Source organism: Castor canadensis, chromosome 10 (genome assembly GCF_047511655.1).
Source record: "Castor canadensis chromosome 10, mCasCan1.hap1v2, whole genome shotgun sequence".
Classification (NCBI taxonomy): Eukaryota; Metazoa; Chordata; class Mammalia; order Rodentia; family Castoridae; genus Castor; species Castor canadensis.
The window spans coordinates 15,496,288-15,511,393 of NC_133395.1; the positions used below are offsets into that span (position 1 = coordinate 15,496,288).

The 15,106-nt window shown below is 42.1% G+C and overlaps 1 protein-coding gene across 7 annotated transcripts in view; it reads left to right on the forward strand.

The window, feature by feature from the left end:
- Window positions 1-15,106, forward strand: part of Abcc4 (ATP binding cassette subfamily C member 4 (PEL blood group)) — a 229,483-nt gene that overhangs the window by 181,409 nt on the left and 32,968 nt on the right. For all 7 annotated transcript variants that reach the window (XM_074043133.1, XM_020183142.2, XM_074043129.1 and 4 more), the window contains 3 exons: window positions 578-678; window positions 1,653-1,844; window positions 9,211-9,366. In XM_074043133.1, coding sequence (XP_073899234.1) covers window positions 578-678; window positions 1,653-1,844; window positions 9,211-9,366 — 449 coding nt within the window. The remainder of the gene's footprint in view (window positions 1-577; window positions 679-1,652; window positions 1,845-9,210; window positions 9,367-15,106) is intronic.

Here is a 15,106-nt window from a genome sequence, read left to right on the forward strand (position 1 = left end):
TGGGTGGTTGGTGGAGGTGTCTGTGTACTAGGTTGAGAAAGACTCTCAGCGGAGAAGAGACTTGCCATCACTGCTAGGTGGTACCAGAGGAGCAGGTATTGGCATGAATTTGCCATGCCTAACTCTTCCATAGTAACACAGTTTTTATTCCAATATTTAATGATAGAACAATGAGAGTAGTATTTTGCTCTCAAAAGCATTGCCTCACAGTACCCGTCCGTCATCTTGCTTTCAGTGGTTTCAACTGTGGTTGCACTGAACATAGAAAGTGGAACTACGTAACACTCTGAAACCCTAATGATGACTATCTGAATGATGACATTAGTCTTCAGATACATAATGCTGTTTTTCAAATGTAGGTTGGTTGATCCTATTGGGATTAATAAACTCATTTATTAATCCTTCTGAATCTACTGGGTTTTTAAAAATTGTATCATGCTGTCAGTCAATAGACAGTAAAAATACAACTGTTGCTATTATTTGCCGTTCGCTGAGTCCTTTTGATATAGTCGCAAAACGAGCCAGGCTCAGGTTATGAATTACGACTGATGTTATTCCCTCCTTCCTCTTCGTGTAGCTTTGGATGGTGGACAGGTTGGCCTGGCTTTATCCTATGCCCTCACGCTTATGGGGATGTTCCAGTGGTCCGTGAGACAAAGCGCCGAAGTAGAGAACATGGTAACGTTTATCTGAACGTTCTTGGCCTTTTCAAGTCTCCTTGCCATTAAATGGCATAAAGGCAATTCTTATGTAAAATATTAAAATTGTTATTTTTACATCGTAGCTAACGGAGTTTTTTAAGATCCCTCTTCCATCTGTTTAAAGTTAACGTAAAATAAAATATATACATCTTTTTCTCAGTCTCATGTCTGCTATGTCAGCAGGTTTGTTTTATATTCATCACAAGCTGTCTTCAAATATAATAAATGTCTCTGTAGGAGGGAAGTTCTGAAATCCTAGAGAGGATATAAGCTAATTTCTTAGAGGCCTGTTTATTTTTGTTTCTTAATGGGTAATTCCTTGTTCTTGGTAAAAGAAGAATTCAGTATTTTGAGATCGTTTGTTTAATTAATAGGTCTTCCCACTCCCCCATCCCCCCACCTGCCCCCCACCAGCCTTAGTGTTTCTTTTCCAGTGTGGCGAGGAGAAGGCAGGAGGCGCTGTCAGGGCAAGCCCCTTCCTGTCGTGTGCTTGTGCAAGGTGTCAGGTTATGGTGTTTGGGAGGACTTAATCAATATGTAAATTACTTCCTCTTCTAAATACTCCTCCTAAAGAGAGATAAGTAATGAACATGAAATATTTCCGTTCCCCCTCATCCAGCAGAATTATTACAGTGAGATCTGATGACTCTCTAACTTAACTGATCCATAGCAAGTGGTTATTCTGTAGCAAAAGATTATTGATTAGAGGCTATAGGTATTCTTCTGTTTCACAAAAGCCTCTTTCTACTCAGTTTTACAAGGGAAAAGGCAGGAGCTATAAGTGCAGGTGTTCAGTGATGCTGAATAAGATTGTTAACGATCACAGTCCTCATTGGTGTCCGTCACTCTGAGGACCTGAGCAGTCCTAACCTAGCTGTGTGTGAATGAAGAACTTTCGCCTCTAGGCAAGGCCTCTGCTCCTGACCTGTGTGGATGCCATGTCTCTTTCAGATGATTTCCGTGGAGAGGGTGATTGAATACACTGACCTGGAAAAAGAAGCACCTTGGGAATACCAGAAACGCCCTCCCCCAGCCTGGCCCCACGAAGGAGTGATCGTCTTTGATAATGTGAACTTCACATACAGTTTAGATGGACCTCTGGTGTTGAAGCACCTGACAGCACTCATTAAGTCAAGGGAAAAGGTTCGTTGAAGCCATCTTTCTTGCTTCTTTAGTTTCACCTGAAGAGTTAGCACTGTATCTGCTTGTTGCCTTCCTGGTGGACCCACCGAGGAGACTGTTTCTCTGTGGATGCAAATTAGATCAGTGATGACAGATAAAGTTTCCTTGAAAGCAGACCGTGGAGTTTGGAAACCATTTCTTTGTTCATGCTGTGGGCTGTCTCAAGGTGGTTGATGGGCCCTGGCCTCCTGGGCTGGGATTTTCCCTGACTGGGGATACTGTATTTGACATCTAATTATTCACAACTACATCTGGAAGGTCAACCCTGGCTCCTTGTCACTAAGGCTCCTGTGTCTCATTCCTGTCACTTTTACTCCTTATGTTACTCAGATGCCTTTCTCCCTCTCCATTGGCCCAGTTTCCACTCCTACCCACTTTGTCCCTTGTCGCTGATCTTAGTCTTTACTGCCTTTCTCTAACCTATGCTTTGCTTTTGCTCTCCTGACCTCCCCTTTGTAGAATTTTTTTTTTTAACAGTACTTGAGTTTGAACTCAGGGCCTACACCTTGAGCCACTCCATCAGCCCTTTTTTTTGTGATAGATTTTTTTGAGATAGGGTCTCATGAACTGTTTGCCTAGAGTAGGCTTCGAGCTACGATCCTCCTGATCTCTGCCTCCTGAGAAGCTAGGATTATAGGTGTGAGCCACCAGCACCTGGCTGGACTGTTTTTTCCTGGAACACAGATCTGCTTGTCATGTGGCTTTCTGATGATTCCTGACCTAAGTAATCCTACTGCTGCAACCCGAGTGAGGCCCCAGGCCTGATTCAACATTGCTGCACGGCCAGGTCTCTTACCAGGGAAAAGCCCACAAGCTACAACCCCACCAGATCTCTGAAAATGGGTGTCCTAAACTGGAGCAGCAGGAGGCCCAGAGACTCGCTTAGAGCTGCTAAAAGGAAAGGCAGGAGGGCTTGGGAGGCATCCCCCATTGAGGACCCCTTCACTTATGGTCTGGTGCCTGTGGCCAGGACTAGGGCAGGCTCTTGGAGGGAGTAAACCAGAACAAAGGAGAAAGTAGGAAATCCTATCGCACCAGCCTTTCCAGCCTTGACTCCTAGTATGAGCAGCCCACGCTCAAGGTGTCTGGAAATGGACAGTGGTAAAGGTCATATATCCATATGAATGTAATTAATGCCATTCAAAGATGGTTGCAGAGATTAATTTTATTAAGCTCTTTTACCACAGGTTTTTTGGGGGACTTTTTTTTTATTTTTGGGGGCTGTACTGGGGTTTGAACCCAGGGCCTCAATGCTTACTAGGCAGGCACTTACTTGAGCCACTCCGCCAGCCCCTACCATAATTTTTTAAAGTACATAAAATACCCTTAGGTATTTTACCACAATAAAAAATAGAGCATTATGGCATGATTTTAATTTCCAGATCTCTATTTCACAGCCTGGGGCTTTGTAAATTTAGAAAATATTGCATAATCATCCTTATTCCCCAGTAAATGACATTCTGGAAGCATGTGGTGGTGTGAAGGACAGCTGGCTGTGAGCATGTGATCGAGTAATATGCAGATAGGAAGAAACCTGCAGCAGCACACACCACGGCTCTGGGAATAACCCATTCCCTAGGTGGGAGTGCGAAATTCTTTTGCCCTTTCCCTTCCCTTCTTCCTCCCTCCCATGCTGGGGATTGAACCCAGGGCCGCACACCTTAGTAGGCAAGTTCTCTACCACCAGCCCCCTAGAGTATTAAATACATTACGAGGCACTCTTTTCAGCTCTTTCCACCAGGGACCTATTTAATGGCCTAATCATAGCCATGATTTAATGAGCGATACCCCTGTGACATGAAAGAATAAATGTACAACTTTGTGCCCAAAGGGTACACAGGAAGCAACCTTAGCAAGTCACGTGGCAGAAGCCAAGTTCCTAATTATTTCCACAGCTTCCTTGTAGGTCTGAGATGGTAAGGATGACTGTATGAGCAAAACACAAGCTACAGCTATGATGAAAGCCAAGTCTCTCAAATTCTGCTCCTGACAGCACTGTAGGATGTTTGCCTACTTACAGACAGTATGTTTATCAGATCTGACATTACAAACGTAATTCTGTTAATTTGCACACATCTTCAGTTTTCCTCGAAGCCACAAAATATAAATTATCTAAGGAACTCTGTAGTACAAGTTAGAAGACAACATATATCCCCAGACTTGTATTTTTCAATCTTAAAACCCTCAAATCATAGGATTAACTGAGACACAAAAATGTTTGAGGGTAAATTGAATTTGAAGACTGAATTATTATATCTATAGTAACTTGACTTTTTTAAAAAGCATCTATGAATTGTACAAAGGGGTTTCATTGTGATACATATATGTATATAACATACTTTGATCAAATTTACCGAATTTATATTTCTTTTCATTAGACCCCTGTACTCCCCCCAATAACGACTTTCGGTTTGTATTCTGGTCCAGCCAGTATCTGTCGCCTTAGCTTGGCTTGTGTATTTAGGGGCTGCATCCGGAGGGGGCTATAGCATGATTTTTCCCTATCCTGTGTCCAACCCCTGGTTTCTCAGGCTGACCCCTTGGTGTTGGATTTGATTGAAAGAGCCACTGTCTCAGGCGGGGACAAGGGAATATGCCAACACAGCAGGAACTGAGCTTTATTATCTTTGAATGGCTTCCTTTGCTGAGATTCCTGAAAGTTACAGTAAATAGGAAAATGTGATCAGTACTAAGCAGGTTTCTAATTCATGGAAGAAATAGCAAGTAAAAATAAAGAACAAAGATGAGGTAAATAGCATCCTAGGCTTCCTGGTTAGATTGTAAACACTGGCTGCATTTTTCATTTAGGTGATTTTGTGGTTGATTTGATCATTTGAGAGTGTACTGGGCCATTTTAAAGTATTTTCCAGCTCTAGAGATAGATTGATTTTGGTTTGTTATTTTTTTCTTGCTCAGAGCTATTACTTCGATAATACATTTTTACAGATGTGTACTAGACCTTGCTATATAATGTGCAAAAATATTAGTTTCCTACCTTTTCTCCTTTTTTACATAATGTTTTCTCAGAGAGCCCTCCTGTCACTGTCATGTGCAAGACCCCACTTCCCTGCCTACCTGCTTGGCAGGGCTTGGAAACCTGTTAGAAATGCAGGTGCTCAGGGTCCCCAACCCTGTGGAGTCTTGGCATTTGCACAAGAACCCCAGTGAAGTCCTCGCTCAATTTTTCATGACCAATAACCCATGAATCCCAAGAAACTTCCTTCTATACCCTGAAATTGAACTCATGGGCTACCAACCCCTGTTAGGACTGAACGCAAGACTCTAGACAGTCCTGGCCATTACCATCTTACAAATGATTTGTTTACTTTTATATTCTGCAAATCTTGAGGGTACATTATAAATTAATTCTGTAAGATTCCAAGTTAATTTGCATTTTTCCAACAGTCTGTCTTCTGTCACAGACTGATTTCATATGTGATCTAGGAAGCCCCACATAACAGTGTCTGTCCCTGCACTAGCCCAAGCACTGTCAGATTTTGAGTGCTACTTGATGGCGTAAGAAAGTGGTACTCATTGCCCCAAACAGGGTACTGTTTCTCAGGTGACCTATGCCCACTTCAGCTGCAGGTTTCTCTCCCAGCCTCTGCCATGGGCGCAGTTCTTTCTGTGGACGACTGTAGTCTTACTCAGAGTATACAGTGGTCTTGTCCATTCTGCACGTTACACCCACCTGTATTAACGGCATGCTCTACAGGCCTGACCATAGCGTCTATATGGAGGCCACACTACTTCCCACTGCCTCTCTTCTAGCTGGATGGGGGGGAATATGGTGCCCAGCCATTGAAGAAGTAGGAATCCATACTGTGAGCAAAAGGCAGACAGTCCTGGATTCTAATCCCACTCTGACACTTAAGTAGGTTTAGTTATTTCAGACATATTCACTCATCATAATAGACCTCAATTTTCTCTTGAAAAATGAAATAGGATATAATCTCTGGAAAACACCCAGCACAGAGACCAACACAGAACGAATGCTTGATCAGAGATTAGCTACCATTATTGTAGGATGTAAAATGACCTAACCACAAATATCCATAGGGGAAGCCAGTATAGTCTTGCCTTTGGCACATAGAGTTCCGTGGGTACTCTGTAAGTCAGAAGACAGTGTTCAGGAAAAAGTGCTAGGATATCTGCTAGAAGTGGAAGATGCCCACACGAGGAGATGTTTTCATGAAGAGTTTTCGTGGGATTAGGCATTTGAAACTAGCACCGTGAGCTAGGGCTAGGATTTGAACAGATAGTGATGCATGTGAAAGGTATTCAGGTGGAGGGGCCACCATGAGCCTAGCACAAGACCATGATTCTCTATAGATGAAGAACTGGGCACTGGCAGAACACGTGGTGGGGGGCAGGGAGGGACAGAAGGAAGGTAGACCAGATGTATAGCACACATTTTCATGTTCAGGACTCATGGCTACCTGGGAACCCCGAATTATCCAGGAGCTAAGGATAATTGGGAACATAGTGCAGAGGACATTTCCTGTGTGGAGTGCTAGGCATAGGGCTGCATTGGATCCTAGCAGGGAGACACTGGAGGCAGGAAGTCAGCATCTAGCTGTACTCCTAGCAAGACATAGTAATTCCACTGTTGGGAATCAAACTAATGTCAGTGAAAACAAAATCATAACACCCAGCTTGTGTAATGTGCAGGGAGCTAGGTGGCCATGAAGATTGGTATCCCGTTGCTGGAGGGTGGTTTGGCAGTGCTCAGCGCCTCCTTTGAAATGTTCCTACCTGTTTCTCAGCAGCTCCACAGCTAAGGACTTATCACAGGAAAATAATTAAGGTAGTTTACAAAGATGTAGCTTCAAGGATATTTAACATGTTATTTATAATAGTAAAATATTGGAGACAGCCAAAACATCCATCTATAGGGGATTTGCTAAATCAATGATCATATATACTGTAATATTAGGTGACCCTTAAAACAAGTATTTTTAGAAATAGTAAATGACAAGACAGTGCAATATGTTCATATCAGTCTCATTTTGTTTAAATATATGAGTTTGTGATGTTAGGAACACATACACAAATCCAAAGATTTATCCACATGTGAAGTGTGGCTCTGTCAGAGTGCAGGGGTTATGGATAGTGTTTGTTTATTTTCCAAGTTTACTTGCACTGATTGTAATTAGGAAATTTATTTTGTTTTAAAAAAAGGTAATGTAGCCTTGCGCTCAAGGTATGGCTACAGGAACTAAAATGAGGGGGGAAATAGGAAAGTCAGGAAACAGAAATTCTGAGGGCTTGGTGCCAGGCTGCCATTGAAGGAGACTGGATGTAAGGTGGATGTGTAGAGCCCAACAGCCTCTGGGGAAGCCAGAGGCAGCAGCTGTTTTGAGTGGGGGCATTGGGTACTTTTGTATAAAGAGAGATCCAAGTACAGATGTGTAACATGTGATGCACTTGTCAGAAATCAACCTTGGCCATGTTGGGAAAACATAAATTGCAAAGCAACTAAAGCAAGATTATCTCAATGTGTCCTTTTGGTGGCAGTACTGTGAACTTAGTGATAGTCTCCCCAAGTATAGGTAAAACCCATCAGTGACTTTGAAAATCTTCCAGATTATAATTTTCATGACTTTGAAGGGTAGAAAGAAATGGCCACAGCTACGTTTTTATTTTAATTTGGAGTTCACAGTTCTGTGGTTAAAGACAGCCCTTGGTGTGCCCTGCCTTTGTGGGTCCCTTCTGGTCATTTCTCCAAAGTCTAAAAAGGTTTGGGTTTGCCCAGATGAATGAGTTTCCCACGGAGCCACATGTTCTCACAAACAGATCTGCCTGTGTCTTGATGTGTGGTAATTTACATGAGAGACACATAGATGATAGAAACACAGATAAGATGCACTGGGACATACCTGTGCATAGAAAACAACCCATCTGTAAAACATAAATTAGCATTTCCCAAAAAATAGAAAACAGCTATAAAGATTTTTAAAAATTAGATAAAGTCACTGTCATACCTAAATCGCCATAAAGTTAAATTCTTAAAATGACATTATTGATTTTTATAGATTTTAATTTAAAAGTATTCAAATGAGATAACGTCTCAAATTCTTAGCACATAACTAGTGTGCAGGAAAATTCAGTTCCAGGCTTGTGGAATGGCTCAAGCGATAGAGCACTGCCTGGCAAGGGTAAAGCCCTGAGTTCAAATCCCAGTACCACCAAAAAAACAAAAAAGAAAGAAACTTCAGTTCCTCTCTGCTGAAAGCAGTGAGTTTTTTAATTTTATGAGTTAATTTACAAATGATAGAAGGCCTATTTCATGCCCTTCATTGACTCCAGAGTTTTTAATAAGAATGATGTCATCTCTTAGGAGCTTCTCCCCAGGGAATTTGTAGTTGGGCGAGCTCATTGGTAGAAATGCCAGTTTTCCTCCTACAGGGTTAAATGCACACTTCTAACAGCCAGCTTTTACAGTGCAGTTTCATTCCTGATCAGCATTTTACCTGAATTATATTGATTCTTTGATCTTATTGTCAGTGCTTTTCATTTCTCTCTGCTCTGGCTTTAATAAGAGGAATAATAGTTGACACAAATCTTTCTCAAGGGGCAATTGCAAGTATTAATTAGTTTGTAAAATGCCTTTTGAACTGCTTAGATGAAAGGCCCGTGTATGTAGCAAATGTTATTTGTAGTGGTGTGGTGGTCTTGTTATGTGTATTTTGGTTAGTGGTTACTGTCTTTTAAGACTTGGAGACTCACGTTTTAAAATTTTAAGGTGTTTCTTTTTGAGACAGAATAGAACCACACATTTAATATCCAGAAGTGATTTAGTTTTTCTACCAAAGAAAAATTTGTCTTAAGTGATAGAACTCTGGAAAAATTAATGCTTGCTTATGTGTAACTTTTCTGATGTGAGTTACTAGCATCTCTGAAAGTATCAAAGAAATCCTCAAGTTTCAGAATTTGGAGACCTTGGAAGTAAAACTCACAGTAAAGTTCTTTGCAGTGCTCACTAAGGAGGCTGCTGGCTCTTCCCTGCTGCTCATTTGAACTCTTCTGCTGTCCATGGATCTCACCCAGGGGCAGTTTTGCCCCTCAGAGGACATTTGCCAATGTCTGACATTTCAGGCTGTCAAGATTTGGGGACTACAACTAGCATCTGGAAAGTATAGTCCCAGGATTCTAGTAAATACACCACAGTGCACAGGACCATCCCAAATGTCAACAGTACTGAGGTGGAGGGCGTTTTAGACAACACTCAGTGTGAAGCTTCCACAATTCGTCTTCAGAAACCAAAATGTTCTCCTAGGTTTGTTGCATATTAATTGGTAAACCCTCCCTCTGGATCTCTCTATAGGTTGGAATTGTGGGAAGAACAGGAGCTGGAAAAAGTTCCCTCATCTCGGCCCTTTTCAGATTGTCAGAACCTGAAGGTAAAATTTGGATTGATAAGATCTTGACAAGTGAAATTGGACTTCATGATTTAAGGAAGAAAATGTCAATCATACCGCAGGTATGCAAGTCAGAGCGTTCGCACATGTTCCTTTTATAAGGGCACCAAAGTTTAATTGCTTTTAATTTTATTGTTTTTTTAATTGGATGAAAGGATTGATCCTTTCTGCCAATGGGGCGTATTTTTAATAGGTATTTTCATCAGCTACCAAGAGTTTGTATGTTTGTTCATTTGTGTGGTGTGTATGTGTGTGAGTGAGAGATTGATTTTTCAACTTCTCTAGTGCCAAGTTTTATCCACTGATAACCACATAATTCTGAGAACAGAATGATAAATAATTTAGTACTTGAGGTTTCTATAGGGAAACATGGATTTTAAGTGTCTTAATGAGGGAATTTTGCTGTAGGAACTAACGCTTATCTTTTCAGGTGTGATTATCTCCATGGAGGGCCTTCTGTGAAAATGTGAGCTTGTGAGAATTGCCAAGCTTTGTGGATACTTGCAGAAGCTAGGTGTTAGTTAGTGATATTAACCATGGAGGCAGTACAGAGACACAGGGAATAGGAATTTCATCTCCCTGCACTTTGATTTTCTCTTCCTTACCAGTACCAATGGTACCACCTCTGAGAGCTAGTGTGAGGACTAACTATGTCATGTGGGTAGAGCGCTTCATGTAGACCCAGTGCCTAGTTGCCATAATGGTAGAGGGGCAAATTGCCATCTCTTTTTGGGTTCAGACTTTGTTTTCTTTCTTCTGCTTCTTAATGGAAAACTTTCAGGGAGACTGAGTTAAATGCAAAATGGAAGTTCCTATCATTGCTTTTAGTTCATCTATTCAACATAAATTCAGAAAGTATTTATTGAGTAATTATTATCCTCCACGTAGATAGCCATGGCAGCACAGGGCCTGTTCCCACAAGCCTGGGACCTGCAGTTGTGGGGCCTCATCCTGCCCTCTGCTTTGATGCTTGCATGTATTCAACTCCACACTTGCTTTCAGGGGTTTCTAATTTGGAGTGTTTTACACTCCACCATCATCTGGCTATCCAGGGATGCTGAGGAGTCCCAGGTGCATACTCATTCCTGAGGTAAGAAACGTTGAAGAAAGGCAGAAAAAATGCCAGGCGTACTTCTGGGCATGTAGATATAAGGGCCTCTAAATTCTTGTTTATTAGGAAGCATAGAGAACGTGTTACCCCAAAGGAAGGAGACGTAGACTTTGACCTTATCACCAAGTACAGCTTCCTACCATTGACCTCTAAAGTAATTGGTTACTTCAAGTACTTTTGAAATTGAGATGCCATTTCAGAATTATAATGAGACATCCTCTCACTATGACAACTATCCAAAAAATGAAAAATAGGCCAGGCTGGTGGTGTACACCTGTAATCCCACTACTCAGGACTGGGACTGTGGCTCAAGTGGTAGAGTGCTTGCCTAGCAAACGTTGTGGCCCTGAGTTCAAGCCCCCATATTGCACAAAAGATAAAAAGAAAAATAAATGTATTGACAAGGAAGTAGAGGAGTTGGAACTCTTGTGCTTTGTTGGTGGGAATGGAAAGTAGTACAGCCAACTGTGAGAAATAGTAAGGAGGCTTCTCACAAGATTAAAAATGGAATTACCATATGATCCCAGCAATTCCATTCCTGAATATACTCAAAAGACTCAAGCAGGGTCTCGAGGATGGATTAGTACATTCACATTCATCACAGCATTATTCACAGCAGCCAAGAGGTGGAAGCCACCCAAGTGTCCATCAACAGATGAATAGCTAAAAACAAAGTGTGGTTTTATACATACAATGGAAAATTATTCAGCATTAAAAAGGAAGGGAATTCTAATACATGCTACAACATGGATAGCTTTTGAAGACATTATGCAAAGTGAAATAAACCAGTAACAATGTATCAACTACTGAGTGGTTCCACTAATACAAGGTACTTAGAGCAGTCAAATTCATGGAGACAGAAAGTAGAATTGTGTTCACCAGTGGTTGAGGGAAGGCAACCACTTCCCTCATGGGGAGCTATTTCCTTTAATGGGTACAAGGTTTAGGTCTTACAGGATTTTTTTTTTTAAAGTCCAGTGAGTGGATGGTGGTGAGGAAACAACGTAAATGTACTTAAGACCACTGAACCGAATACTTTAAAATGGCTAAAGTGGTAAATATTCCATTAGATATTATGTTATGTGTATTTCTCCATAATTTTTTAAAAAATCAAATCAAAGATAACCCTTTCAGGAAAAAATATGGGAGAACTCTTCCAGCACATAAGATCCGTTTGGCTATTACATGCATGACACAATGGTTATGGTAGAAAATGAGAGCCTAAATTCCCAGCCTCTGTCTTTTGGTTGTACCCATCTCAGAAATGGGACAGAGGAGATTTATTTAGCAGAGTTACGGGCATGTCTGTAAAGTACTTTTATATCCTTGGATGAAAGGATCTAGAAACGTGCCCTGCACTACTCTTAATGCTTCTTAATAAGAAATAGCTGTATGCTTCTATACATAAAAGAATTCTAAATAAAGAAATAGCGTTAGAGAATTCTTGGCTCTGCCGAGAATGTTTTGGAAGCACATCTGAGCAAAGACTAAATACACCTTGACATCACCAAGTTTTGGTCCTGTGCCATAAGTCCCCACCCTCCTTTTGTGCAAATGCTGTATGTATCTACTCCAGAGAGCATACTTACAAAACAGTGCTAAGCTTTGTATCCATGCAGATCACGATTACCAAGCATTGTAAACACAGGACCCTTAGTTTTTACTTTTATATGCCTTTGTCTCCGAGGCATGGTTTGAAGAGACTGGGCAACACGCAGAGGGACCAAGGAAGCCCGGTACAGACTTCACAGAGCATGTGTGCTGAGTGTCGCCTCAACCCACATTCTTGTCCCTCTCTGCCTCCTGGGAGATGAGACACTGGTGACATCATCTGACCCTCCAGCCTCATCCCTGTCCTTAAACCAGATCCAGTAGTTACTATCTCACAGATACCTCATGAAGGATTGACCATGTGAGAGCATATAGGTGGCCCAGTGCCTGGCTCTTTGGAATGTTCAATAAACAGTAACTTTATATTAAGAACTAGGACACTGACCTTTAGGTGTGATGGCTACGTAAGTAAAAATGGTAGCAAATTCTGGAAGGACTTGGCACATTAATTTCTGTTTGTTTTTTTGTGATCCTTGGTGATTTTCTTCAAACCAAATTATTTATATAAATTTAAATAGTTAAGCAGCAACATCTCTTCTCTCCCCACTTTCTCCCTTCCTCGCTGCCCCGCCCCTCGCCCCCCACTTGTTCTAGGGTAAAACCCGACAGAAAAAGCTAAAGTTTTTCCCTTGAGGAAAAAAAAGTAGGACTGTTGCCTTGGTTTGCTTCCTGGCTTCCTCCCAGCTGGTTCTTGCCAGTTCTTCCTGATCACTGCTCTGTACCTATTAATACTTTGCAGCTTCCCCTGCCCCCAAGCTCCCTGCCATTTTGTTCCTAGCCCTGCCCACATTCCTTGCCATTTTCTCTCTTCCAGAGGATATGGGCTGTCTCTTTTCCCGTGCTGTGTTCCGCCAGGAGTCATAATCTCTCACATTTGGGGGCTCCTCCACATTGAACCTCCTTTCCCTACCGCGTCTCACTTAACCCTCCCAACAGTTCTATTGTCGCCCTCATTCGCTAGCGTTAAAAACACAGGCACTAAGAGCTGAACTCACTTAGCAGGAGAGCCAGGATTCAGAGAATTCAGGGGAATTCTCTACACCAGATCCTGAGTCTGCTGCTTTAAAGCTGTGTCACCTGTCACGGCCAAGAGCAATGGTATCCTGATCCTGGGCTGTGTGCCCAGTCACGTGCACAGAAACAAAACTCTCAAAGCATCATTACTCCATGCTCTGTGCCCACTATTTCCTATTACATCCATTCTATTCTACTTCATAGAAAAGACAATACAAAATTGATTTCACGATCCATGCAGGCCATACCTGCAGTTTGTAAACACTGTCCCCCGCTGTCCTGTGCCGCAGGGCCGAGGAGCCCCGGTTATGTTACACCCTCAAGGCAGGAAGGGTGATCCCTGTGTTCCGGAAAGGAAATTGAGGCTCCAGGATTCGGAACTTAACTGAGGCCAACAGCTGATGAGAAGTAGCATCAGAACTCAGGACTGTCATTACGGCCATGGTGCCCTGAATGCTCCTGATCTCGTCCAGTCTCGGAAGCTAAGCAGGGTTGGGCCTAGTTAGTACTTGGATGGGAGAACTGAGCACTGTCAGACTTTAGAAGTTCTTTCCAGTGAATGTTTCACTGAATGACGGTTCATCAGATATTTTACCCATTGTTTTTCTATCTGCCGCACTTAAAAAGAAAAACTCATAACCAGAGAAGAGGGCAAAATCAAAAGATACTTTCTCCTGGGGCTTTGTCCTACATTGGCACAGATAGGCGGTTTTGAAGGACCAAATTATTTGCTGGGGTTCTTTTACCAAAAAAAATTCATGTGACATTGCTAAAAGAAAATCATTTTACAGGCAGGGGTTCACTTCTGTGTCCCGGGCCAATGAGTATCAGATACTCAAAGCCTGAGCTTGCCAGTGTGCAGAACCCTTTCAGAGACTAGGTCTAAGTGGCAGAGAAAGCCTGTCACCGAGGTGACTTGAAGGTTAAGTCTGAAGCAGGTATAGCAAAAGGGAAACTAAGTGCTGCGTGTGTGAGTGACTGGTCAGTCTGCCCCTTCTGGCCTGGATATCATCCTGTCCCCTCTTCTGAGCTGTTCCCTCTTGAAACTGCCATGGGCAATCTTGAATTTGGGGTTAAGGACCAGGGGAGGAGCATGGGGTGGGTGACTAACACAGTCAGGACCCAGTCCTGGAGTCTCTTCAAAGAGCACTGTGTCCTAAAGAGGCAATCCGTGATACATACTCAGAATTTCAGGAATAAGCAAACCATGAAGGTGCTGTATAAATCCCTTCCTCAAAAGAACAGGTGGCTGAAAGGTGGACAAGAGGGTCCCGGGGTAAGGCAGCCCTGGGGGATTTGTCTGTCGTTGGAAAGCCTGGGAAAACTTTCGGGGATAGATTCTTTACACTAGAGCCAACTGTATGTTCTTCTATCAGAGCAGCCCCATGCAGATTTACCATTTGTGAAGCCACCTGAAGGTTGATACACAGCAGCAGTGAGTGATTATCTTCATCATGATGAAACAGATTTGTTTTGTATACTTATTAGATTTTTTAAAATTTGAATCAGAACTAAAGCCAGGTATTTTTGAAACAGTCTACTCTGTTATTTTGGTTTTCTGTTCCCTGAGTTTTCTTCAGTAGGTTGAAAAGGTTAACCAGAGCTGTGTCTCTTTAGTACTCCTTTTTGATTACCTGGTTTGCTTTCCCTTTTTTTTTTTTTTCCTCCCTTTCTTTCTGAGAACAAAACTCAAAGAGAAAAGGAGGGTAGGTATGCTGTTACTCGTGAAGAAATACAATTGGATCCCAGCCTAATGCAGTCCTCCTTTGTTTCTGCACACTGAAGTCTTCATTATAGCCTGTGGCACTGCTCCCCAGAGCTAGTGACCTTTTTGTAGTTAAAGAAGACTTTACACGACTTAAATTCTTTTTCCTTTGTTGGCGAACAATGTTCTTTTCTTCTAAAAATGCATGATGATCGGTTCATTCAGAGGCTACAGGATTTAAAAAAGAAACCAAGATTTAAAGTTACTCCAGGTGACTCCCTCATTATTGAAAGCGGGAGATGTGTGCCCCTTAAAAAGGGGGGGAGGGAGAACTTGGGGGACTGGAAAACAGCAGTAGTAG